The sequence below is a fragment of the Geotrypetes seraphini genome, chromosome 16 (genome assembly GCF_902459505.1).
Source record: "Geotrypetes seraphini chromosome 16, aGeoSer1.1, whole genome shotgun sequence".
Taxonomy (NCBI): domain Eukaryota; kingdom Metazoa; phylum Chordata; class Amphibia; order Gymnophiona; family Dermophiidae; genus Geotrypetes; species Geotrypetes seraphini.
The window spans coordinates 3,391,655-3,419,507 of record NC_047099.1 but is presented as its reverse complement, the minus strand read 5'-3'; the positions used below and the strand labels follow the sequence as shown (position 1 = coordinate 3,419,507).

Here is a 27,853-nt window from a genome sequence, read left to right as displayed (position 1 = left end):
AGTTGAAGGCTAGAGTGGTGGCTATGGAAGCATCATTTTTTTCTAAAATTTCCTTGTAAGTGTCTTGTTAAATTACAAGACACTGAGTTTTTTTGGGGGGGACCCAATACAGTTACAGCAATTTTTAGTAGCTAGAGAGACAACATGATTACTATTCATCTATAGATAAAGGAGTAAATACGGTTTAAACCCTGTTTTTGAGAATGGACATATGGTCCATTTGGTAATATTTCCTTTTTGTTTTCCTTATTTTCAATAATGTGGGCTTGAAAGGAATTTTTGCTTTTGTGATGTTTATAATTGAGATATGGTTGTATTTAGTCCTTTTCTTATTTCTTAGTGAAATTGTAATGATGAAACCTTATAAATAAAAAAATGAACAATGGAAGGAGTTACCCAGGAGGTGGAAAGGATAGTTTGAGATGCCATTAATTAAGAATGTTAAGAGTAGGTGCTCCTACGTGATCCAGTGTGGTTGGAAACTGTGAAATAGCACATAATCACGCTAAACACTATCCCCCCCCCACACACACACATACGTTTACTATGCCACAGTAGAGGTTTCTACTGAGTCCACGAGTGGTAAATGCTCCAACGCTTAGAATTCTTATATGCGTTGGAGCAGCATTGGAACATTTAGTGCTCCGGGCTGTGGTAGAAACCTCTAATGCAGAGGGAGGGGTGAATATATTATTTCCTAAAACAATAGTCCTGGGATTTTATAACCCAGGAGCATTGATTTACTGTCAGTTAATGCAAGGCACATTAAAATAAGGGGAAATGTAGGTTTCTTGTAACCTAGTAAAGAACTGAGAACATTTGCCTGAAATCTTCTGTGCTAGTCAGGGTCAGCTTCCACCCAGATCCATTCTAATTTCTAATTCTGATTGTGATATTCTGAACTAGCACAGATCTAACTGTTGAGAATATCAGTGCTTATATAGCTGCCTCTGGACTTCTCAGACCTTGGGGCTCACTTTTGAAAAAGAAAACTGTCCATAAAGTGGCATAAAGAGGCAGAAGGATGTTTTTCTCACCAAACCTTTCCAATTCACTACTTTTTCTAGATGGATTTCTAAGGGTGGTTGTCTGCATTGCATCTAAATCTGAGAAGGTGTGAGGCATGGTTTGGGCAGGATTAGGCCGGGCTTATTATTTGGACATTTTTCTGCAACAATCAAAATTTTAGAAAACATCCAGGGCACAAATTGAAAGTTTGGGCTAGATCTGTTTCAACAGTGAATAAGTACCTAAAAGGTACCCAAACTGACTTGAAGACCACTCGAAGGATAAAGGCAGTCGTTTTGGGGTTTATTCCAGAAATGATACAAAACAACAAGGGAAATCTCATTTACCTTTGCCATGTCCATTAAAAGACAGTTTGTTAAATGAAAGAATGTGGGATATTCTATGTTCTGTTATATTTGCTTAAGTTTGGATGGGATTTTCCTTTCGGAAACTAGACTCATATGTAGCCTGTCTCCTCGATATTCAGACAGAGTTCGCTTGGTGGCCGAAATGGATTTCTATTTTAAGGTTGAGATGAAAGCCTCCACATAAAACCAAGCCATGACTTTTATATATTTATTAACAATAATTCACAGTTATCAAGGACTTTGGCTTGCATTCTGCCATGTTTGTGCAAAAAGATGAATCGCAACTTATTTTATGGACAACCATACAGTCTTTTTTTTCCAATCCAAAGGGTAGGAACTAAATCTCATTCTCCATCTGGTTCTGGTAAGAGGTGAGTTGGAGCTGCTGCTGGGCTTCTACTAGCCCTGGTTGCTGAGTTTGTACACTGGCAGGTGGGCAAGCAGATTCTCCCATCTTCAGATGTGCATGTGCTTTGTCCATATATTGTCCAATAGCTTGGGCATGAGTTCATCAACACTTGTCCAGGTTCTGCTGGTGCGTTATCCCAAGGAACTGGAGCACTTGGAACCAAAAAGCCCCTCGATGGTTCTGCAGCAATGAGGCTGTAAGGAGGCGGATCATCCGCCAGGTGAAGATTCACATGTGAGCTGACGGTCCATACCTCAGGTGGCGCTGAAGAGATACTGCACAGAAGAAAAAAGTGTCAGGGTGAATGAGATAGACTAGAAATTGATTTAATCCTGTTTCCCCACTCCACTTTCAGGGTCAGGCACAAGAACAGTTTCTGACAGAACATGAAGGAAGAATTGAAAGAGTTTTGGGGATCTCTAATATCAAATCCCCACTTCTGTCCCTAGGCTTTGCATCACCTTCTCTCCTTGTGTTACCAAGAGAAAAGAGGTTGTAAAAATATATCAAGTACTTATGATTTTAGATTTATACCAATAAATACTGATAAAGCAGCTCTGATGCAAAAATATTACAACAGATGTTTATGGAATAAACAGTACAAACACCATTTCCCTTAATACTCTGTCACACTTCCTTTGGTTTAGCTCATATTCTCAATTTTTTTTTACCTTTTCTGTGCTGATGACTCCTAAGTGACACCAGTGTGCACAAAGGACCCTAGCAAGAGTAGCTATGCCATAAAAATACTGATAAACACAGGTCTTTGAACCCTCAAAGATCCTCTATTTAGTTGGAAAATAAACTATCTAAATTTACAAATCCCTATGAACAGAAGTCCTGAATATATTCTTCTTTCTGCCCTTTGTCCTTCAGAAACCATCATAAAGACTGAGCACAAATGACACCAGGTAAACTTTCTGAATCAACACAAGGAGCCAAGAGCAGTCACCTGCCAGAGCTTCTTGCGTCATTAGTGGCATTCATTACTTTATGAGTTGCAATTTTTGTCCCGGGAAGGTCTACAATGACTTCTTTTATGATAACATACTGGCAGAAGGCCACAGATCCAACCTGATAAGGATGTGAAGGTGATGAGGAAGGAGTCAGTTTATTCACTTAGGATAGCAGAAGACAGAGGGGTGACCTGGAAATGAGGTAACAGCATAAACAGTGATCAGTCATTCTCCCTTTCCATGGGGAAAAGACAAAAGATGTCAGAGACTCAAATTCCAACAGAAAAGATGGAGATTGGATATTAAGAAGGACTTCTAACGGTGAGGGTGCTGAGCAGAAGGAATGAGTAAGCCGTGGGATGAAGGTAGTGAGGTGGGGATCTACTTCACTGAAGGAAATTTAGGAGCAGAATACAAATATATCTGCCTGGGTTGGTACACAGGGTTTTGTCTGGAAGCAGAAGAAAGATTAGATCTTCTGGGGGGGTCCCACCCATGCCCAGTTCTCTCTGACTCCATGGAGCTGGTATTCAGTGTTATTGAAAAATTGCACAATGCTATACATGCAGGGTTGAGGCAGTCCGGGGGCAACAAATGGGTGGAGTTGAGAGCTATCCACTTAGCAACAAAATTCAGTCCACCAACTGGGTAACTATCTGTGGAAAGTTAGGACGGCAAAAAGATTGTCCTAAATTTATCTGGGTACAAGTCTGAATACTGCCAGTACCTGGAGAAGTGCCAGTGGCCGCTGAATAACCCTGATATTTAGCACTGATATCTGAGTATAGCCTAATGTTATAGTCAACATTGGGCTGTGGGCTCTAACATGTTGACTACCTGAACATAAAAGGCCTGTGGTGGCCAGTGTTTAAAAAACATTGACCACTGCAGGCTCAATAGCATCCCCTATATGACCTCTTGAGTTCTCTTCCAGTCCTTTCCGTGACTCTAAAGAACTAGAGTTCAATCTAACCCTATCTTCCTATCACTCTAGATGATGTGACATCTTGATATTTTTTTCCTCCATATATTTCCAAAATTCTAGATAACCACTTGAGTCTCCTTCCAGCTCTGTCTTTCTGAGACAGTTTCCTGCTCTGCTAAACAATATCATAAGAACAGAAGAATAGCTTTACTGGGTCAGACCAAGGGTCCATCAAGCCCAGTAGCCCATTCTCATGGTGGCCAATCCAGGTCCCTAGTACCTGGCCAAAACCCAAGGAGTAGCAATATCCATGCTACCGATCCAAGGCAAGCAATGGCTTCCTCCATGTCTTTCTCAATAAAAGACTATGGACTTTTCCTCCAGGAACTTGTCCAAACCTTTCTTATAACCAGCTCCGCTATCCATCAAGTCCGGTGATCCGCACACGCGGAGGCCCATCCTTAATCTTATTAACCATCCCTTTTTAAATAATTTTAAATAATTCCTAGCATCCTGTTTACTTTTTAGGCAGCCACATTGGGCAGAAGGTTTCATCGTATTGTCTACAATGACACCCAGATCCTTTCCTTGGGCGCTAATCCCCAAGGTGGACGCTTGCATCCGGTAACTGTGAATCAGGTTATTCTTCCCAATGTACATCCCTTTGCATTTGTCCACATTAAATTTCATCTGCCATTTGGATGCCCAGTCTTCCAATTTCCAAAGGTCAGCTTGCAATTTTTCACAACCCACCTGTGTTTCAACAACTTTGAACAGTTTAGTGTCATCTGCAAATTTAATCACCTCACTCGTCGTTCCAATTTCCAGATCATTAATAAATAAGTTAAATAGCACTGGTCCTAGTACAGACCCCTGCGGCACTCCACTGTTTACTCTCCGCCATTGAGAAAAATGACCAATTTAACCCTACCTTCTGTTTTCTATTCGACAACCAATTCCTAATCCATAACTGAATTTTGCCTCCTATCCCATGACACTTTAATTTTCTCAGGAGCCTCTCATGAGGAACTTTATCTAAAACTTTCTGAAAATCTAGATACACTATATCAACCAGCTCACATTTATCCACATGTTTATTCACACCTTCAAAGAAGTCAAGCAAATTTGTGAGGCAAGATCTCCCTCGGCTGAACCCATGCTGACTCCGTCTCATTGAATCATGTTTGTGTACGTGTTCCACAATTTTATTTTTTATAATCGTTTCTACCATTTTGCCCGGCACCAAAGTGAGGCTTAATGATCTGTAATTTCCCGGATCTCCCCTGGAGCCCTTTTAAAAAATCGGCATAATATTGGCCACCCTCCAATCTTCAGGTACTACAGACGATTTTAGAACAGGTTACAGATCACTAACAGCAGATCAGCAATTTCATGTTTGACTTCTTTTATTACCCTGGCATGTATACCATCTGGTCCTGGCGATTTATCACTTTTTAACTTGTCGATTTGGCTTAGTATATCTTCAAGATTCACCGAGATTTCTTTCAGTTCTTCTGCCATCATCACCCTTGAAAACCATTTCCGGTTCAAGTAGATCTCTTACATCTTCTTCCGTAAAGACTGAAGCAAAGAATTCATTCCCATTTCCCAGACGTAAAGTAAGAAGAGCTGAATAGACAGTAGCAGTTTGAGTACAGCATAGACAGATGAAGAGAGTAAAGGCAGTACTGTGTGAACACAGCACAGACAACTGATGGAAGTTACTTACCATTCCCTCTGCGCTTGCTGTCCAGTATCCCGCACTTGAACAGGAGGTCTCTTCTTTCCGCAACAGTTTTTCTTGGCAAATATCAGAGCTATAATTATGAAGAAAATACTAATAACTATTAGAATGATGCCAAATGGGACCTGTTTGGGGAATTCGTTCACCAGAATTGGACCCACAATAAGCCCTGTGAGGCCCGGCAACCACAGCACCACTCCACAGCAGTCTAGGCAGTCCGTCTTTAGCCGTGCCATGGCAGAAGCTAGGAGACGCTCAGAAATGGCTGTGAGAAAGTACACAAATGAGAAGCAGGATCCACACCCAGCCAATGATCAGGAGGGCAGAATTATTTATTAACCACCTTTTACAATGCATACTCTTAAATATATTCCCTATCTGTCCAGGCAGACTCACCATCTAACTGTGGTATCTGGGGCAATGGAGGGATTAAGTGACTCACCCAGGGTCATAAGGAGCAGGCTGGGATCGAGCTTGCAACCATATGAGAGTTTAGAGATCTCATTATTAATCAGTGCACCACGCCATGGCTGTGCATATTTTCATCACTTAGACAACAAAAGCTGACTTTGTTACTGTGAAAGAAGCCACACCTGGAACAGTTCTGTAACAATGCGACTCCAATGCTTCAGGCAGTGGTATAGCGAGGGTAGGAGGTTCTCAGGGTGGGGGTGCCCTCCTCTCTGCCCCCTGCTTCCTTCTTACCCCCATGCCACACTTGCACCCTCCTGTACCTCTTTAAATCTTCACCACTGCAAGCAACTTCTCTGGCCTGCTGCTTGTGCCGGAGTTGGCTTTCCCTCTAATGCCACTTCCTGGCCCCGTGACCTGGAAGTGATTTCAGAGGGGAACCAGGCTGGCATGAGCAGCAGGCCTGAGAAGTTGCTCACCTTTTCTGGACACCCTTACACCACAATACACTTCTCAGGAACAGACTTGGGCCCGCACTCTTTCTGGCCAGTCTGTCCTGAAAGGGGGGTGGATACAAATATGCGCCAATTCAAGTGCCAATCCAGACCCACACACTGATACTTCAAACGCAAGCACAGCGGGTACCCTCATATTCATTCCTCAACACTTGGCCCTCACAATTTTCAAAAGATGCCATGATTTGGCGCACTGGAGAACCAGCTATGAAAATGACTCTCAAGAGACATTTCTTTATCAATCACCTTGATCAGCTAGTCCGGAATACGGTCCAACAGTGTGTTGTCAGTTCTAGAACAAATTCCCCAATCAGACGACTACCACCTCTTGGACACCAACCCATTGGAACACATTCGATGCAGATCCTATCTGTAGATTTTACCCACATGCCCACTTCCCGTTCCCTCAGTCCCTCATATATATATATATATATTTTTTTTTTTTGTTTTCCCACTGATGGATTCTGTGAGCTGTCCCCCAAAGTGTTTTCAAAGATAACCACCTGGAATCAGAGCACTATCACTTAAAATTGACTGAACTAGCCTTTACCAGTGAGGAATGGTTGGTTACGCTACCAAACGATACTAAACCTGTACAACCTTCACTGAAATTAACTGGCTTAAACCAAATTTTAGAAAGCAGGTTTTCTGTGGAATCTATGGGAAGTGCTGCTGGAGAATGTGGGCCAGTTCTAGTGGTACAGCTGAGATTAGAAAAAGGTCTGGACAAACCCCTAGTGAGGAGCTCCACAAATTCTTAGCCAGGAATTCTTAGGGGTTGCCTTCTTTTCCGGGAGTGAAGAACATGGAATGGCATGTGCCCTGATGAGGGAAGGACAAGTCAAGATTAAAGTTGCATATATAGTCACATGTCCTGAAGGACAGTATATCAAGTCTTACTAAGCCTTCCAGGTTTATTTTCTGGGGCAGAGTAGATGGACTGTATAGAACTTTATCTGCTGTCATCTACTCTGCTACTGTGTAACTAAGACACCCACCACCCCCCAACATTCCAGGAAATGTATTTTCAAAGGTCTAACTTAATGTTTAAACTGTGTAAGGGGGGTGCCATCTTTTATTTTTATTTTTTTCATTTCAGATACTATGTACTGGGGCTCAACTAGATCCGTGGTTCCCAACCCTGTCCTGGAGGACCCCAGGCCAATCGGGTTTTCAGGATAGCCCAAATAAATATGCATGAGAGAGATCTGCATATAATGGAGGTGGCAAGCGTGCAAATCTGCTCCATGCAAATTCATTAGGGCGATCCTGAAAACCCGATTGGCCTGGGGGTCCTCCAGGATAGGGTTGGGAACCACTGTCCTAGAGACTCAGACTGGCCATGGGTCTGACCTAGCCATTGCCCCTCCACCCGTCCTAACACATGATGGGGTTTTTTTTTGGGGGGAGCAGGGGGTCACTGGGTACTCCCAGCACCAGCCCTTGTTCTCCAGCTCATCCCACCCTAAACTCAGCCCCAGGCGCAGGGAAACATAGGCTGAGACTGTAAACTGAGGTTTTTCCTCCACTTTCTTATGTTTGCCAGAGAATTCCAGGTGACTGATAGGAATCCTTCCACTCCTTTTTTTTTTTTCGTTTGGAGCTGGAGGAGTTGTTTGTAGGTGATCTGACTGCTTCACCCAAAACAAAGATTGTGGAAGGCCAGAGCCTAAAATGAAGGAACAGCCTGAGCATCACATTCAGCGCGGGAAAGAGAAGAGGGCGGGGCCTCCATAACAGCTTCCGAGCATGTTCACGGCTCCTGCCCGCACGTTAACTCCTATTGGTCAAATTCAGCGCGGGAAAGCAAAGAAGAGGGCGTGGCCTGCTTACCAACATGTGCACGGCTCCTGCCCCACGTCAGCTCCTATTCAAATTCAGCGCGGGAAAGAGAGGGGCGGGGACTGCCTCCGAGCATGCGCACTGCCTCCTGCCCGAACGTCAGCTCCTATTGGTGAAATTCAGCGCGGGAAAGAGAGGGGAGGATGCGCGGGTTCTGCCTCTGAGCATGCGCAGCGCCTGCAAGTTTTGCTAAACCCCGGCCCCAGCCAAATCTTCCAAACCCCTTCCTGAGCCCTGGGGTGGATGTGAAACCCAGAGACCCCTTTGGGCTGACATTAGCAACTGGGAGGCAATCCTGGCTCAAGGGTTAGCAACTGAGTCCAGGGCTGGCTTTGCTCCATTAAGTACATGGGGGGCAGTTTTAATTTCCCAATTGCATTTGCCAAGAAAAAGCAAAACCCAGGACGGCCATCAGCCCCGTCCAGTGGATCTAGATCCAGTTAGTAACATAGTAGATGATGGCAAATAAAACCCCAAATGGTCCATCTAGTCTGCCCAACTTGATTCAATCTAAAATTGTTTGGCTTTTTTTTTTTTTCCCTTAGCTATTTATAGGCAAGAATCCAAAGCTCTGCCTGGTACTGTGCCACTTTGCCTGGCTCAGGAGTGCGTGAAGACAGATTCACCTTGTGCTCTTTGTGTTAATGACTCCTGAAGTGACTGATAATTACCTAGTAAATCCTCCTCCCCAAGTCATAAAACCTTAGGCTTTCACAGTTGGAAAGAATTTGTTTATGATAATAATTTGCCTAGTCACAATTTTCCAATACTTTGTACCTAGTGCAGCAGGAACCTGTCATGAGCCTTTAGGGGGAAAGAAACTAGGATCAAACCACAAGAGTCAAGCCTGTTGACCTAGTTAATTAAAACTGGGGTTAACAGTAAAATAACAACTTAACTGAAGCCTGCGTTGATAACTCCCCCTCCCCCTGCTCTATTGAGCTTTTTAAATCTTACTAAAAGAATATTCATAGAAACATGATGGCAGATAAAGGCCAAATGGCACATCTAGTCTGCTCATCCCCAGTAACCATTATCTCTTTCTCTGAGAGATCCCACGTGCCTATCCCAGGCCCTCTTGAATTCAGACACAGTCTAGCATCTACCACCCTTTCTGTAAAAAAGTATTTCCTTAGATTACTCCGGAACCTATCACCTAACTTCATCCTATGCCCTCTCATTCCAGAGCTTCCTTTCAAATGAAAGAGACTCGACTCATGCACATTTACATTATGTAGGTATTTAAACGTCTCTATCATATCTCCCCTTTCCCGCATTTCCTCCAAAGTATACAGATTGAGATCTTTAAGTCTGTCCCCATACGCCTTATGAAGACCACACACCATTTTAGTAGCCTTTCTCTGGACCGACTCCATCCTTTTTATATCTTTTTGAAGGTGCAGCCTCCAAAATTGTGCACAATATTCTAAATGAGGTCTCACCAAAGTCTTATACAGGGGCATCAATACCTCCTTTTTCCTACTGTCCATGCATCCTAGCTTCCTTCTAGCTTTCACATTTTTAAACCTGTTTGGCCACCTTCACTATGAAAATAGAAGCCATGCATTGTAATTAGAGCAGATAAAGACCATCGCATGCAATCACACCTAAGTCCCACTCTTCCATCAGGCACATAAGTTCTTCACCCCCTAAACTGTACCATTCCCTACATGACCTTGCATTTCTTAGCATTAAATTTTAGCTGCCAAATGAATGTCTAATGGCAAGTCATTCCATTTGGCTGGTGCATAAATGCAGAAACTTAGGGCAAATGTTGGGGGCGGGAGGGAATAGTAAGGAGATCATCCTGAATTTAAGCTTTAAATGGCCTACAGTGACCAGTGGTATTCAACCCAGTCCTCAGGAACTACCTGGCCAGTCGGGTTTTCAGGATATCCACAATGAATATGGTTGACGGAGACTTTGAAAACCTGACTGGCTAGGTGGTCCCTGAGGACTGGGTTGAATACCACTTGGATACACAGAATATGTGATGAACCAGCATAGAGATCTTGGTGAGCAAATTTCTTCTTTCAAAGTTATATCAATGTCTGTGGCTGTTTTACTGTAATGATGTCTCACACACACACATATTCTGCATGATTCTGATACAAGATTTTATTTAGTACACATGAGTGCTTGTCCTGGACAGCTTGAGTACTGTCACTTTATTAGGATCAGTGAGAACCAGATATGAACAAAAAGTAACTAACATTCACACATAAATATAACACTTAAACCCCTGAAATAGAAGAGTGACATCAAGTAGCTTTACAATGAATTACAGTCTTCAAATAGAATAACGACAGCAGAAACATCTGAAAAGAGACCTTTATGGAAGAGAGGGCAGCACTCAGAACCAGTCAAGGGATGAATATAGCTCGGAGAGCTAGAAAGAGCCCCTAAAGAAGGAGACCATACCACTTGTGAGGCATCCAAAGCCTAGATAAAGCAGAATCAACTGAAAAGAGACCTGGGGAAGAGATGGCAGCACTCAGACTCAGTCAAAGGATGAACATAGCCCAGACAGCTAAATAGAGTCCCTAAGGAAGGAGACCTTAGCAGAATGAGACACCCAAAGCATGAATATAGCAGAAGCAACTGAGAGGAGATCTCTAGGGAAGAGAAAGCACCTTTTGTAGACAAAATAAGAACAGCCAGAATGAGACTTCATTTTTTTTATATATTGCAAGAAATGTAATATATAAAAAACAGTCTTTGCCTGAGGTTTTTGCTATCTTTGAATAAAATAGAAGTGAGAATAATCAGAGATATCAAATCTGCCAATCAGGGAAAATTAGGAGTACAGTGGTACCTCAGTTTACAAGTGCACCGGTTTGCGAGTGTTTTGCAAGATGAGCAAAACATTCGCAAAATTGGCGCCTCGGAAACCGAGATTCTCGGAGAGAACGTGAACTCGCAGGCCTTGAGCATGCGCAGATGCTCAAGGCCCAGCACAGAAGAGGAGGCCGATCTTCAGGCACCGGCACCAATGCACATGACATGCCGGTGCCGAGGCCGAGCTGAAAGTAAGAAGCAGGTTCGGGTGGGTCTGGGGGACTTCAGGTCATGGTGGGGGTATCATTGGGGGGGCCTTCAGGGGGAGCAATGCCGGTTCTCGTGGGGGGGGGGATAGAGCAGCGCCACTGGCCTCAGGGGGTGGGAACGTATCAAAGCGAGTTTCCATTATTTCCTATGGGGAAATTCACTTTGATATACGAGTATTTTGGTTTACGAGCATGCTTCTGTAACGAATTATGCTCGTAAACCAAGGTACCACTGTATTAATATTTTATTTATTTATATACCACTTAAAACCTAAGTGGTTTACATTCAGGTATTCAAGCATTTTTCCCTGTTTGTCCTGGTAGGCTCACACTCTTATCTAATACACCTGGGACAATAGGGGATTGAGTGACTTGTCCAGGGTCCATGAGATTTGAACTCACAACCTCAGGGTGCTGAGGCACTGTGCTACACACTCCCCAGAGTTAACTCAGATTTTTCTTAATTTGCTGTCACATATAGGGACATTCATTTCATAGTAGGTTGTCTGACTTTAGACAGCAGGATTGCACATTAGCCCATGGAAAGTGCCTGTAAACATTTGCCACCTGCTCTTGTTCATATTGTGTTAAGCTCTTCTGCACATTCACTAAGTGTGAACCCTTCCAAACCCCACTCCCAGGAACACTTCTAATCTGCTCCAACAAATTATGCATTTACAAGTTTTAGTGCCAACAGATCTGGCTGAGCTCCGTCTGACATTTGTGAATGACAAGTTATACGTTATATATTTTTTATAAAAAGCAATTTTTGGGCTTAACATTATTAACTTACACACAGAAATGCTGCATAAAATGACCCCGCAGTCTGCTTAATTTACAATCTTCTTGCATTGCTTTGAATTTTTCTTAATGTATTTTTGATTTCTCGGTTCCTCAGACTATAAATGATGGGGTTTAACATTGGAATGAGAGCTGTGTACAGTAAGGAGAAGAGCTTGTCCTGGGCTGGTGAATACATGGAGGCTGGTCTCATGTAGATACAGATAAGAGTCATATACAATAAAATAACGGAGGTGAGGTGGGAGGCGCAGGTGGAGAAGGCCTTATGTCTTCCTTCTGTGCACTGGATCTTCAGGATAGTGGAGATGATGAACATGTAGGAGATGAGGGTTAGTAAGAAGGAGGTGACAACTACAATGGTGCCTTCGATAAACACCGCAATTTCCAGTGTTCGAGTGTCACTGCAGGAGAGTTTTATCAGTGCTGAAGGATCACAGAAGAAATGGTTTATCTCATTATATTCATGGTAGGACAAATGAGATATCATACCTCCAAAGGGCAACATATCAAGAAAGCTAACAATCCAAGAGCCGGTGGCCAGCAAAACACAGATACTTTTCTTCATTACGAGAGAGTAGCGCAATGGGTTGCAGATTGCCACGTAACAGTAAAATGCCATGGCAGTGAGGATATAGAATTGTGTACCTATAAAAAACTGAATCAAATTTTCTTGGGTCATACATACAACAAAAGAAATGGACTTATTCCCTGTGAAGAAGTTGAGTAGCATTTTTGGGAGGGTGACAGAGGGACCACAAATGTCTAAGATTGATAAGTTGCTGAGGAAGAAGTACATGGGCTTGTGGAGTTGAGGGTCAGCACCCATTAACATTAGAAACGTAAAGTTCCCCAGCATGGAGATCAGGTAGACCAGAATCACCATCCCACAGATGAGATCCTGCAACTGAGGATAGTCGGAGAATCCCACAAGAATAAATTCTGTCTCTGATGTCTGATTCCTCTCTCCCATTCACTCAAGGATCTTGACCTTGTGGCCTATTTGAAATAGATAAGGATGAAACCAGCACACAGTCCTCTAGTTCTTCATGATTTTCACCTACATCCATGATTCAATTCATATAACCCCCCTAATAGTCCTAAAGATGTCTCCAGTTTTCAGAGGTGTTCAAGGCAGAAGTTCTAGAACTAACCAAGACAATTCTGTAGGTTTTAATTTAGGTTCTGAATACATGAATCCTCAGAGAAGAAGGCTAGGATGGAACCAGTTCTGTGAGCATGTCCTGGTTAAATCCCTAAGTCAGTTTATCCTTTTCCCTGGTTTGACTGGAACTGAGAATGCTGAGAGGTTTATGTACAGCCCTAGGAGGGAAGTTGGGTTATGAAGCATGATCATTGCTAATGGGTGAGACGTAGTTCCTGGATTCAGGGTCTATGGTTACAGGGTTTTAGGAAGGCTGCAGACCCAGGACCATCAATATCATTGTCTCTAGGACAACCTATGCAGGCATGTTACAATCTCCTTTACTACTGCATAGCGTGGGTTTTTGTACCAGCAATGGTGGTAACTGCTTCAACGCGCATAGGAATTCTATGAGCGTCAGAGCAGTTCCCACCACTGCCAACGCTAAAACCCGTGCTAAGCGTTAGTAAAGGAGAGGTTTAGTGAGGTATGTAAAATGTGAGATGGTACCAATATCGATCCTGTGCTGTATTACTTTTGGTTATACATGCAGTACGACTAAGTCTAAGCCGGCCCACATCCCATCTAACTCCCACCCTCGACACTCCTCCTGAAACGCTCCGTTTAGTTATGGTCGTTCAGCGGCACTATGAAGGCCTAGGTCGTTTATAAATACGTTCAAAACCCATTTTTATTATCTGCACTTGGACGTATTTTGACAATGTTCGTCCAAGTGCCGACTTAGGCCGGTTTTTGGACGTTTTTCTCTTTCGATTATGAGCCCCATAGTATTCTAAAGCAATATGAGTCCATAACAAGGAAAAGAGAGAAAGCATTCTTGAACATATTTAATCATAAAGGAAAAGAAAATGCCTATAGTTTTAATACTTCTTTAAATCTATAGTGCCATGCCATCTCCCCTTTATCGTTCTGCCTATTTTGTGTCTGTTTTATAAACAAGTCCAAATGGATTGATTTTTTACTCCATCAAAAATTACAAAGACTAGGGGACATTCGATGAAATTGCAGGGAAATATTTTTAAAACCAATAGGAGGAAATATTTTTTCACGCAGATAACATTTTTCTCCTTATTCCCATAACCAAAAATCAATCAGACTTACCCAACGAAATCTCACACAATATAGAAAAAATCCGAAATTGGGCAACAACCATCAAACTGAAGCTAAACGCAACTAAAACCAAAGTTCTATACTTCCACATGGCCCAGCAAACAGCACCTACAAGCATCACTCTTCGATCAACGAAACCCTCTCCATAGATGAGTCCTCCAAAATCCTAGGTTACATACTGTGCTCCACCCCAAATATGTAGTTTCCGAAAGAAATCCCTCTACACCCTGAGACAATTAAGACTAATCGGCCCTTACTTTCACCAATACCACTTTGCCTTAATCGTACAACTGATGATCCTACCACAACTGGACTACTGTAACTCCATCTACATGGAAATCAACACTGCTAATTCACAAACTGCAACTCATCTAAAACACTGCCTTAAGACTTATCTTCAACCTGAGAAAATACGACTCAGGCACAACCTTCATCAAACAATTTAACTGGCTACCCATCGCATCATGAATAACTTTCAAAATATCTTGCATCATTCACCGCATACTTTATGGAAATTTTACAGCTCCACTCATCCAACTCTTCTCAATAGCATGGTCTACTTCCCGCAGAACCCTCAACCGGATGCTACTAAATCTCCCATCCACTACAGATCTTCACTAAAAACAAGTTTTCCACTCCTTGCTTACCTTCCTAGGAGTCAAAACTTGGAATGGCTTTACAGAAAAGACCAGAACTGAACCTTGCCACATTATCTTCCGAAGAAAACTAAAAACCTATCTGTTCGATACTTAATCTCCTTTACCCTCTCTTCTCTCCTTTTCCCTTCCTCCCTTCCTCCTCTCTCCCCTCTTTTTCTCTCCCCTTCCTCTCTCTCTTACCTGTCCACCTCCTCTCTCTCCCTCCTATTTCTCTTCCCTCTTACCTCTCTTTACAGTTGCCTTGAGCCTGTATAGGTATGAGCGACGCACAAATAGAAGATTAGAATAGTTAAGCTCTGGAACGTGTTGCCAGAGGTTATGGTAAAAATGGATAGCGTAGCTGGTTTTAAGAAAGTTTTGGACAAATTCCTGGAGAAAAAGTCCATAGTCTATTATTCAGACATGGGGGGAAGCCTCTGCTTGCCATGGATCAGTAGCATGGAATGTTGCTATTCCTTGGGTTTTGGCCAGGTACTAAAGACCTGGATTGACCACCGTGAGAACGGGCTACTGAGCTTGATGGACCATTGGTCTGACTCAGTAAGGCTATTCAAAAAAAAAAAATTCTATATAAAATTCATGTTTAATAAAATTAATATTTAAAAAAAATAGGAGTGTAGGTATGAAGGAAAGTGTGAACATATAAGCAGTGGCTGAAGGACTGATGTAAATCTTAGCATGTAGGGCTGAATTCATTAAATGGTGCCAGAAACAGGTGCCGGGCAAAATACGGCCTAGTGGGGATTTTCATGCCAAACCTTAGGCGCAAGGACTTAACACCAGCAGAAACCTACTATAAGCGATTCACTGATTACAGCCCAATGATGGTACACCCTGGTGCGTGACTAAGGTGTACATCCCCCAAACTCTGTAACAATGCATGTAATTCTTTGGGTATATCTGCACACAAAATCCGAATGAGTGCCATCCCCCCCAAATCGATTTCTTACTATAAAGAAAGCATTGGGCCGTTCAGTTAGCATTTTTGCTTAGTATCTATAGAAATGTTGAAAATCCATTGGGAATCCAGTTATACATTCACAGATCACTAGTAAAGGTATAGCTGGCTTTGAGTGTCATCAACAAATAAATTTGGTCACACAAAAACTGAGCTTTACTGTGAATGCATATACAGTCACAAAATCTGCAGGTTTATCTTTTGAGAACTATAGGAAGGTCAACTGGGAAACTTCACTTGTTGCTTTTGCTTTTATGAACGCAATTATTTAATTTACCAGTTTTCTTGTTTTGGTTCTGATTTTTCTGAATGTGTTTTTAATTTCTTGATTTCTCAGACTATAAATGATGGGGTTTAATGTTGGTATCATAACTACATTAATTAAGGAGAAGAGCTTGTCTTGGGCTGGTGAATACATGGAGGCTGGTCTAAGGTATATACAGAAAATTGTCCCATACAATAGTAGAATGGAGGTGAGGTGGGAAGAGCAGGTGGAGAAGGCCTTATGCTTCCCCTTTGTTGCATGCATTTTCAGGATGGTGGAGATGATGAAGATGTAAGAGATGAGGATTAACAGGAAGGGAAGAACTCCTCCAATTGATCCTATAGCAAATATCATAGGTTCTAGTTTCCGAATGTCACTGCAAGAAAGTTTCGTAAGTGATGAGACATCACAGAAGAAATGATTAATTTCATTAGATTTATAATAAGACAAGTGAGATATCATATCTATCAGGGGTGGCATATCCAGAAAGGCAATAACCCAGGAGCTAGTTGCCATCAGAACACAGACGCTTTTCTTCATGATGAGAGTATAGCGCAAGGGGTCACAGATAGCCACATAGCGGTCAAACGCCATGGCACTGAGAAGGAAAAATTCTGTACCTGTGAAAGCTTGAAAAAAGAAAAGTTGGATCATACATGCATTGAAAGAGATGGATTGATTCCCTGTGTAGAAGCTGCCCAGCATTTTGGGAATGCTAACAGTTGGGCAGCAGATGTCCAGGATGGACAGGTTGCTGAGGAAGAAGTACATGGGCTTGTGGAGGTGAGGATCAGCACACATCAACATCAGAAACAGAAAATTCTCCAGCACAGAGATCAAGTAGATCAGAAGAACCGTCCCACAGATGAGACCCTCCAACTGGGAGTAGTCAGAGAATCCCACAAGAATGAATTCTATCACTGACGTATGATTTCTCTCTTCCATTCTTAATGTTCTTGATCTTGTGAGACTGAGGGGGAAAACAGAAAAAGAGCTAAAGCCTGCAAACATGATGGTTTCTCCTATTCATTATGACATGCATTCATGAGTCAGCTTACACAACCTTTGACGGATCCTAATGGTGATCTACATTCCTAAACTCTGTACCAATGACCTGATCATCAGGACACTTAAAGGAAAATCAAAACAACCCCCTTGCCACCAACCTTTCCCCTCATATTATCATAATTATTCTTAAGATCATGTTACTTTGTATAATAAAATCATCTTGCTCACTTTGTTCTGACTTAAGGAAGGGGATATAAGCTCTGGGATGCTAGTGAAGAACGGTGGTTAGTTCTTTATTAACATTTAGTTCTGTTTCTAGAGGCAAAGAAACTTCATAAGGTCTAATCTAAGAAAATAGGAAAAGTTATCTTTAAATATATCTCTCACTTTCCCTAGATAAAAGACTTCTGAGCAAATTAGAAAGTCATGGGATAGGAGGTAATGTCCTATTATGGATTAGGAACTGATTGAAAGAGAGTGGGTTTAAATGATCAATATTCTCAATGAAGAAGGGTAAACAGTGGGGTTCTCCAGGAGTCTGCTGGGATCTGGGGGTCTGCTGCTTTTTAACCTATTTATCAATGATCAAGAGATGGGAATAACTAGTGAGATAATTAAATTTGCTGATAACACAAAGTTGTTCAATTGGAAGAGGACTGTGAAAAATTGCAAGAGGACCTAGTGAGACTTGAAGACTGGGCATCAAAATTGCAGATGACATTGAATGTGAGCAAGTTCAAAGTGATGCACGTGGGAAAGAGGAACCCAAACTATAGCTACGTGATGCTGGGTTCTATGTTAGATGTCAATGCCCAGGGAAAGGATCTAGGTGTAATTGTTGAGGATACGTTGAAACCCTCAGCTCAATGTGCGGCGATGGCTAAGAAAGCAAATAAAATGTTAGGAATTATTACATTACATTACATTATATTAGTGATTTCTATTTCGCCAAAACCTTGCAGTTCAAGGCGGATTACAAAAGAAGTTATCTGGCTATTTCCAGAGGAATTGAATAGTAGAGTGAATTGCTACAGAGAACTGGGATTAGGGATTAATCTTGTGGTGTTAGTTTGTCTTCAAGGATGTCTTGAATAGGATGGTTTTTATTTCTTTTCTAAACGATTTGTAGTCTGTAGTCGTTATCAGTAAATTGGAAATTTGGTAATCTAGTTTTGCTGCTTGAGTGACTAGAAGGCCGTCGTACAGTTTTTTTCATTTGACATCTCTGATTGGGGGTGAGTGAACGGTTTGTGCGTTCTCCTGTTTAGGTAGGCTGGGCTGTCTCTGTTTATGGTTTTAAATAGTAGGCAGTAGAATTTGAATTTTACTCATGCTTGTATTGGGAGCCAGTGTGAATCTAGGTACGCAGCCGTGATGTGATCGTGTTTCTTCAGTGCATAGATAAGTCTTAGCGCCGTGTTTTGAACAGTTTGTAGTTGTTTTATCATGCTTGTGGGGCAGGGGAGATAGAGTATGTTGCCGTAGTCTAGAAGACTTAGGACTAGGGACTGGACCAGGAGCTGGAATTGTGTTCTGTCAAAGAATTATGAGGAAAGGAATGGAAAACAGATCAAAATGTTATAATGCCCTTTCATCGCTCTATGGTACGACCACAACTTGGATACTGTGTGCAGTTGTGATCGCGGTATCTTAAAAAGATACAGCGAAATTAGAAAAGGTACAGGGAAGGACGACAAAAAAGGTAAAAGGGTGGGACAAGTTCCCTATGAGGAAAAGCTAAAGTGGCTAGGGCTCTTCAACTTGGAGAAGAGATGGCTTAGAGTGATATGATAGAGGTCTATAAAATACTGAGTGGAGTGGAAAGGGTAGATGTGAAATGCTTATTTACTCTTTCCAAGAAGACTAGGACTAAGAGCATGCAATGAAGCTACTATGATAAAGGGTATGGAAGCTACTATGATAAAGGGTATGGAAAACCTTTCATATGCTGAAAGATTGGAGAAACTGGGGCTCTTTTCCCTAGAGAAGCGGAGACATAGAGGGGATATAATACAGACTTACAAGATCATGAAGGGCATAGAGAAAGTGGAGAGGGACAGATTCTCCAAACTTTCAAAAACTACAAGAACGAGAGGACATTCAGAAAAATTGGGAGGGGACAGATTCAGAACCAATGCTAGGAAGTTCTACTTCACCCAAAGGGTGGTGGACACCTGGAATGCGCTTCCAGAGGGAGTGATAGGGCAGAGTACGCTATTGGGTTTCAAGAAGGGATTAGATGATTTTCTAAAAGAAAAGGGAATTGAAGGGTATAGATAGAGAATTATTATACAGGTCCTGGACCTGATGGGCCACCGTGTGAGCGGACTGCTGGGCGCGATGGACCTCTGGTCTGACCCAGCAGAGGCATTGCTTATGTGCTTATGTCGTAGATTTAAAACAAACTGGCAAAAATGTTTCTTAACACAAGGTGTAATTAAATTCTGGAATTCATTGCTGGAGAATGTGGTAGCTTAGTGGGATTTTAAAAAGGCTTGGATAATTTCCTAAAAGAGACGTCCACAGGCCATTATTGAGATGGCTTGGGGAAATCCACCGTTTATTCCTAGGATAAGCAGCATAAACTTTGTTTTACCACTTGGGATCTAGCTGGGTATTTGGGACCTGGGTTGGCCACTGTTGGCATCAGGATACTGGGCTTGATGAACCTTCGGTCTGTCCCAGTATGGAAATTCTTATGTTCCTAGGGAAGGAGAAGCAAACTTATCTGACAACTTCTTGTTTCTACTGGGGCAGACCACAGTGGAGAGAAGATGCCAGGGCCGACGTCAGGGTGGTGCTGTGTTTTTACAAGAAATTTGAGGTAGACACATAGCTGTAGCAGCGGCGGGGAAGGGGGAGAGGAGTAGAAAGGGAAAGAACATGGCAGAGAGAGTCGACCAGCAGGTAAACTGGCTGACAGCAAGTTGCCACCCCCATGCCTGCCAAAGATAATTCTAGTTTTGTTGCTTCTAACTGTCGGCTGAACCTTAACTACTCTCCACATGTCCCATGTCTTAATAATAATAATAATAAATAGTTTATATACTGCAGGATCATGAAGTTCTATGCAGTTTACAATGATTAAAAATGCTACAAATTGAGTAGAACTGGCAGGTTAAAACTAGTGAATAAAGGCTCCAGAGATCAATTATTGTGGGAAAGATTGTACAAATCAACTGCCTAAGTACTTCAGGAACAATCATGTTTTTAGGTGTCTCCTGAACTCCCCGTAAGTATTAGCAAGCATAAGTAATTGTTATCTTGATTAGGGAAGTGAAGTGGAGCATTTTAAGAAGCCTACAACTCATCAAGGGTCTTGTAGAAATATTTTTTGCATCTTTAAGGGAAGGATTCAAATGTTTTCACTTTTAATAGGTCCTGCGGTCATACAACCTGCTTTCCTACTGCTTTCCTACTGTCAAGCTTGGCTTGGGGGCATTAGAATTTAATTACTGCCTTTTCATGAAGGGATTCACCCAAAGTGGTTTCTTTCCTGCCTTGCTGTATCTTTGAAATGCTTCCAGATAAATCTTGACTACTCTTGGCATGCTAATGTAATTTGAAAGTTCTTTTCTGTAACATCGCTGTCTGTAAATCGCTCTGAACTGTTTGTGGTATTGCGGTATACAAAAATAAAGTTATTATTATTATTACATTTCTCTATTTCAGTAGACAACACTCTCCTTCTCCCTTTTCTTGCAAGCTTGGGGTCATCTTTGACTCTTGTCGCTCCTTCTCCACTCAGATCCAACAAAACCGCTACAGCCTTTCGTTTCAATCTCTATAATGTTACCAAAATCTGACCTCTCATTTCCAAGCACAAGACCAAAACCCTCATCCACACTCTCATCACCTCTCGCTCAGATTACTGCAACTTGCTTCTCGCACGTCTTGCCCTCAACCATCTCTCCCACTTTCAAAACATTCAAAATTCTGCTGCACGACTTACCGTATATTCCGCCAGAGCTACTATACTCCCATTACCCCTTTCCTCAAGTAAGTATTTTCCCTATCTGTGCAAACAGGCTCACAATCTGGTACCTGGAGCAATGGAGACTTAAGTGACTTGCCTAGAGTCACAGGGACAGACTGGGATCCATCTCACAACCTCAGCGTGCTGAGGCAGCAGCTCTAGCCAATGGCCAAACCTCCACTTAATTCTATTTATTTCTAAAATTTCTAGATCGCCTATACCTAAGCAGTTAACAGTAAAACATTCACAATAGTTCAAGACAGCATATATAAATAACCCTTTCAATAATAATAATAACTTTATTCTTGTATACCGCCAACGCCAGCAGTTCTAGGCGTTCACCTAAAATAAAACTCCAAATTGCAAACTGTCAGGGTTAGGTGAAATTATCTCCCAAGCCTTACCCTATTGTTCCTTTAGAAAATTAGTTAAGACTTATTTGATTGGTTTTAATCCAGTATCATTTTGTATTCCTTATTCAATTGTATTTACTTACAAAACTGTATTCTTTTACTGACTGTCCAGTTGCAGTACAATCGCATACTAACATAGCCCCCTCAAGACAACCTCAAAAACTAGAGGAAGTAAAGATCAATCTTCATTAAATCACAGTGATCACTGTTCAAGATATCTTAACCAAACTCTGCAACAAAGTTCAGAAAAAGGCCTTGACAGAGTAATAATAATTTTATTCTTATATACCGCCATACCGAAAAAGTTCTAGGCGGTTCACAACAAGGTGAGCTAATAAATGGGATACAGATAAAATACAAATTAGAATAATGGACTTAAAGGCAGAAAGCATTTACAATATAATGCAGAAAATATACTCTGAAGTAATGTGGTAACCAGAGCAAATAGAATGAAAAGCCTCATAGCTAGACCGAGAGTGATTGATGTACAGTTTGGTCTTTAATATTTTCCTGATCTATAATCCAGACCTACCTTACTGGCAATAAGAGACACTCAGTGATGTGGTTCAATGCCAGGAGTCTGGATGGTATCCTGACGGACAGACGTATGCTCTGGGTTGAAAAATAAATAAAAAGCCAATGGGAAGCCCATGGATTTATTTGCTAACCAAGTGGGGTTTAATTTCCTGCAGCAACTAAAAGGGGAAAATTACAAAATACTTGGAAATGATCCTGAGGGTGCTCAATTTTAAGCTCAGACGGAACAGAGGATGAGATGCCCCTGACTCCTTCAGAGATAGTCTGTGCTCTCACATGTGGCAAGGAAAGGCATCCTCGTCTTAATTCCAGGCATCCACTAACAGCTCCCTTTTCACTGGCTTGAGGAGAAACATTAGTCAGGAGGAATTTGATTGAGCAAAGAATCTTCAGGCTGAGTGCGGAAGGTCAGAGAGCGCTCTCTCCCCATGTCCTATTTATCCAAATCTTAGCAACAAGTGTCTGACTTTAGGGAAATCACTGGCAGGTGGAAGGCTTTCCTGCTGGGATTCTCTCTTCTCTTCCAGGGAAAGTTACTTCTTTTGTTTAAAATTTGTGTATGTCTCTACCTCTCCTCCTGGGGGGTCTCTTGATGCTCAATGCTGGCAAGTTTTACAGAAACATGTAGCATAAGAACATAAGCAGTGCCTCTGCCGGGTCAGACCATAGGTCCATCCTGCCCAGCAGTCCGCTCTCGCGGCAGCCCAAACAGGTCACGACCTGTCTGAATAACCAGAAGGGGCCCCCTTGCCACCTTGGTTTCTCATTGAAGTCCTATCTTCCCATCGTAGTCCTAACCCTCCGGTCTTGCACATGCACGACCTGATTGGGTTTCCATACTTATTACCTGGTTAGCTTTCTAAACTTGTGTTACATCCCAGCACCTCTCTCAGTATCCCACGATCCCTTTATCCCTCAGGAATCCGTCCAATCCCTGTACCGTACTCTGCCTGATCACTTCCTCCAGTAGCGCACTCCATGTGTCCACGACCTTTTGGGTGAAGAAAAACTTCCTTGCATTTGTTTTGAACCTATCTCCTTTCAGTTTCTCCGAATGCCCCCTCATACCTGTTGTCCCCTTCAGTCTGAAGAATCTGTCCCTATCCACCCTCTCTATGCCCCTCATGATCTTGAAGGTCTCTATCATATCTCCCCTGAGCCTCCTCTTTTCCAGAGAGAAGAGCCCCAGCCTATCCAACCTCTCGGCGTATGGGCAGTGTTCCAGCCCTTTTACCAGTTTCGTTGCTCTCCTTTGGACTTAGCCACTTCTCACAAATGATATAATTAGAATGTGATATTCTGTCTCCAAGGGGAGGGGGGGGGGGGGCACAGTCTGTGGTTTGTTTTCTTCTTACTGTGTGCAGAATAAGCTGATCAGGTTATTGACTGAAGAGATCTTAGAGGGAGGTTTGAGATCAGTTGTAAGTAACCAACACCATCCAGAGGCCCCGTTTTTCTTTATTTGACAACATTCTTCAATAAAGGGCAAAACCCCCAAAACAGACAAACAATATTTCTACTCAGTTTGAAAATAAAACTATTGCAAGATAACAAGACTGAGAGCACTAATGCGTCTTTTTTGCCTCTGTCAAAGACACGGAGAGGACAGATTTGAAAGACACCAATCTGCTCTGCCCAGCTCAGACAATGTCAGTAAGAGACTTTCACAGACCAGGAGAGGACAGTGGGTTACGTAGATCAGATATTCAAAAGCACAGGTTGCATTTTCCCTTCCAGGGTGATCATTTTACCTTATGATGGAGATAATGACTGAGACCCAGATTCTCTAACCAGCGCCATTGTCGGCGGCTGCAGATCGTGTGTCAATTACGCGATGGTGACAGTTAGAGAATCGCACCTCCGGCAAAGGTAGATGCTGGAAACGTAGGCCAGAATTTTCCAGACCTACCTTTGATGTGCTTCCGTAGGCGCTTTATGGTGCTTTATACCACTTCTGGCATTAGTTTGACGTACAGTGATGTAAGGCACCAAGAAAATGTCCACACCTGGAAGATATGCCCATAGGTACACTCAACTTGCATTTAAGCGCTTTGGTTCTACCTCAGTAAGCAGCGCCTAACGCACGTAGGCACCTAACTGCCGGTTAATGACACCTTTGGCACATGTAAGGGGCATCTACCCCTTAACCACTGCGTCCTAACCAGTGGCTGTGGGTCCCACTCCCACCATCTGCTAAATTCTTATGTGTTGTGTCGAAGAGATGATACTCTACTCCACCTGAGGTGTCATTTCTATTGGATAAGGATGACCAATCTTTCTGTGACGGGAAAAACTTTTGAATAATCTAGATGTACAGATTAGGGAAAATCACTGGCAATTTGTAAGGATTTGGAAATCGCTGAACCTGGAAACTGAACTAGTGATTGCGATGTCTGTTTGAAGCAGACTTAAGAAAATACAGAATTTGCATTGACAGAAAAATCCATAACAAAAATTATATGTTTCATTTCTTCTAAACCATATATCAGCAAAATGCATGACACAGAATACACTCTCAAGCTAAGAATACACCCTTGAAGTGTCTAGATCTTGACGATATTAAAGACGCTTCTCAAGCCAAGAGTTGAAGTCTATATCACCTTGAGCTTAAAGACCAATTCCTTCCTCTTTCCTCAACACTTAGTAAATAGAGGCTTCAGTGAAACTGTATGTCTAACATGTATGTCTAGACTATGTGAAGAAATTAACATGCAAAATTCCAGTGGAACTTACTAAACTGTGGTACCTATAGTAAGGGGCAATGGATCCTCTAGGTCAACTGGCAACATCTTAAAAATGGCATTGGTGAAGCAGAAGCAAGTGAGGGTCACTGCTGTTGCCCCATTTGCCATTCACTTTGGGGATGGTGCAGGAAATGGGTGACTAGAATGAGGGGATACTTCTATTCAAGATGGACTTATGCCTCGAAAGGGAAAATAAGAGGAAGACACACAGTAGAACAAAAAGGAAAGGTGCAAGTGGAGAGGAATGGAGAATACAAGAAGGGACAGGAAGAGGAAAAAGGACGATCATCAAAGAGAAGGAATTTAGGAAAGGGGAAAAGGAGGAGGGAAGTTGAAAGGTTTTCCTGCCTATCTTTATGAACTGAGGAAATTAAAACGATAAATTTTTGGCCAACTGTGTGGCTGATGCACTAAAGATGTTTAAAAAAAAAAAAAAAAATTCCCCCTCATTTTATAATCTTGCCACCCCATTTTATGCTTAGTACAAATTAATAGTTTGTGTTAATTGGCTGTAATTTGCAGTTACACACATAACTGAATTTCGTATTCTGTAACCCTTGAGTGTAAATGTAATACCATTCAAATGGGAGGGCCATGGGTGAATCAGGGTCCTGCTCATCATATATGCTCTAAAATTAAGAACATAAGAATAACTTTACTGGGTCAGAAAAATAGTCCATATAGCCCAGTAGCCCACCTTGAGGCCAATCCAGGTCACAAGTACCTGGCAAAAACCCAAAGAGTAGCAGCATTCCATGGCACTGATCCAGGGCAAGCAGTGGCTTCTCCCATGTCTGTCTCAACAGCAGACTATGGACTTTTCCTCCATGAATTTGTCCAAACCTTTTTTAAAACCAACTACATTAACCGCTCTTACCATATCCTCTGGCAACGCGTTCCAGAGTTTAACTATTCTCTGAGTGAAAAAGTATTTCCTCCTGTTGGTTTTAAAAGTATTTCCCTGTCTCCTAGTCTTTGTAAATCTTGATGCATTAAAAATATCGATCCACTTGTACCCATTCTACACCACTCAGGTACAAGTGGATCGATTTTTTACTGCATCAAGATATAGAAAGACTAGGCATGAGAGTTTATATCCAGCTTTGATGTGGCATATGTAATCTATAATGGCAATTATGCATGGAACTGTTGATATAGAATTCATGCATCCTGGTATCTAACTTCAGGTGACCTATATGGAATGATTCCCAGAAAAAAGGATCCCTCAACATTTTCCCAAATAACTCCAAAGCATCCTACTGCAGCAAAAACTGAAGACATTTCTGAGCAACTTCAAGCTTGCAAAACAGTCTTAATGGAACCTCAGAATTCATCGCGCCAACGGCTCTATGGCATTGAAGACTTCATGAATGTCTCAAGGTTGAAGCAACTAAGAACCCCCCCTCCCCAAATACTAATGCATTTTGAAAGGTCAAATCGCAAAGTAGTTTGAAACTGTATAAGTAACCCCCTTTATTTCTGGACACCGTGTTTGTCTGGTGATACCTAAAGCATGAAAACAATACAGAAACTGAAAAACATTCACTAAAATACATTCTTAACAATCAGACATGTGCTGTATATATTTTATATGATTTGTTAAATAATGAGTTGGTCAAAGAGAGATAAGAAGGTATAAAGATTATTGTTGAAGGAAACAGAATCTAAATAGGTTTATATATTCAAAATGATAGGTTTTGAGGAATACATACATTTAAATTCCTGCATTTGTATTTTATCTCTGATTTTTCTCAATGTATTTTTTATTTCTTGGTTCCTCAGGCTATAAATGATGGGGTTTAAAGTAGGAATCAGAGCTGTGTACAGTAAAGAGAAGAGCTTGTCTTGGGTTGGCGAATACATGGAGGTTGGCCTCATATTTATACAGAGAATAGTTCCATAGAATAGAATAACAGAGGTGAGGTGGGAGGCGCAGGTGGAGAAAGCCTTCTGCTTTCCTTCTGTTGAACGGATCTTCAGGATGGTAGAGACAATGAAGATGTAGGAGCAGATGGTTAGGAGGAAGGGGACAATTCCAAAAATGAAACCATCAGAAAATGTCAGAGTCTCCACACCGTGAGTGTTGCTGCAAGAAAGCTTCATCAATGCAGTTGGGTCACAGAAAAAATGATTAATATTATTAGAACCACAGTAAGACAACTGAGATATCATAAGGGCTACAGGCTGCACATCCAGAAAGCTAATGCCCCAGGACCCAGCAGCCAGTAGGATGCAGAGGCTCTTCTTCATGATAAGAGCGTAGCGTAAAGGGTCACAAATCGCCACATAACGGTCGTATGCCATGGCACTGAGAAGAAATAGTTCTGTAGCTGTGAAACACAAGAAGAAGTAGAGTTGGGTCATACATGCATGGAAGGAAATTGATCTATTTCCTGTGAAGAAGCTACTTAGCATTTTGGGGAGGGTGACAGAGGTACAACAGAGGTCCAGGATGGACAGGTTGCTGAGGAAGAAGTACATGGGCTTGTGAAGGTGAGGGTCAGCACACATCAACATCAGAAACACAACATTTGCCATCACGGAGATCAAGTAGACCAGAAGAACCATCCCACAGACGAGACCCTGCAACAGAGGATGATCAGAGAACCCCAGAAGAATGAATTCTGTCACTGATGTCTGATTTCTCTCTCCCATTCATTCACTGTTCTTGACCTTGTGATTAGAAACAAACAGAGAAAAGTGAAACCTGAATATAAGGATGCAGCGTTAAGCACACATTTGATATCAGTAGTTGTATGCTTAATTGCCATTATAGAATACTAACACATACTAGTTATATGCCCAGTTTTATGCTAGCACAGTGGTTGGTCTAAGTACCCATGTCTAACTGCTGGTATTCTATAATCTAGGCACACCCCTGATCTGCTCATGCCCCTCCCAGCTCCACACTCCCCTTGCAGTTGTGCACTCTGGATTTTGTATGCTCAATTTGTCGAATACCAACTAGGACATTTATGAGCAAACTGCCACCAAC

At 42.0% G+C, this 27,853-nt stretch overlaps 1 protein-coding gene across 1 annotated transcript; it reads right to left on the bottom strand.

The window, feature by feature from the left end:
• Positions 1–1,607: 1,607 nt before the first annotated feature.
• LOC117350345 lies at positions 1,608–27,513 on the bottom strand. Its single transcript, XM_033924603.1, has 6 exons — positions 26,571–27,513; positions 24,024–24,120; positions 16,374–17,150; positions 14,556–14,626; positions 5,396–5,675; positions 1,608–2,060 (listed from the first exon to the last, which is right to left on the bottom strand). Exons 1-6 carry the CDS (start codon positions 27,511–27,513, stop codon positions 1,721–1,723), a joined length of 2,508 nt encoding a protein of 835 aa, XP_033780494.1. The 3' UTR covers positions 1,608–1,720.
• Between the last annotated feature and the right edge of the window lie 340 nt (positions 27,514–27,853).

Coding starts and splice junctions, on each gene's coding strand:
- LOC117350345 (XM_033924603.1), bottom strand. CDS start 27,513: ATGGGAGAGAGAAATCAGACATCAGTGACAGAATTCATTCTTCTGGGG. Junction 24,121..26,570: donor ACAAATGCAGGAATTTAAAT/GTATGTATTCCT, acceptor CATATCTTCCAG/GTGTGGACATTTTCTTGGTG. Junction 14,627..16,373: donor CTCACCTCCATTCTACTATT/GTATGGGACAAT, acceptor ATTTCCATGTAG/ATGGAGTTACAGTAGTCCAG.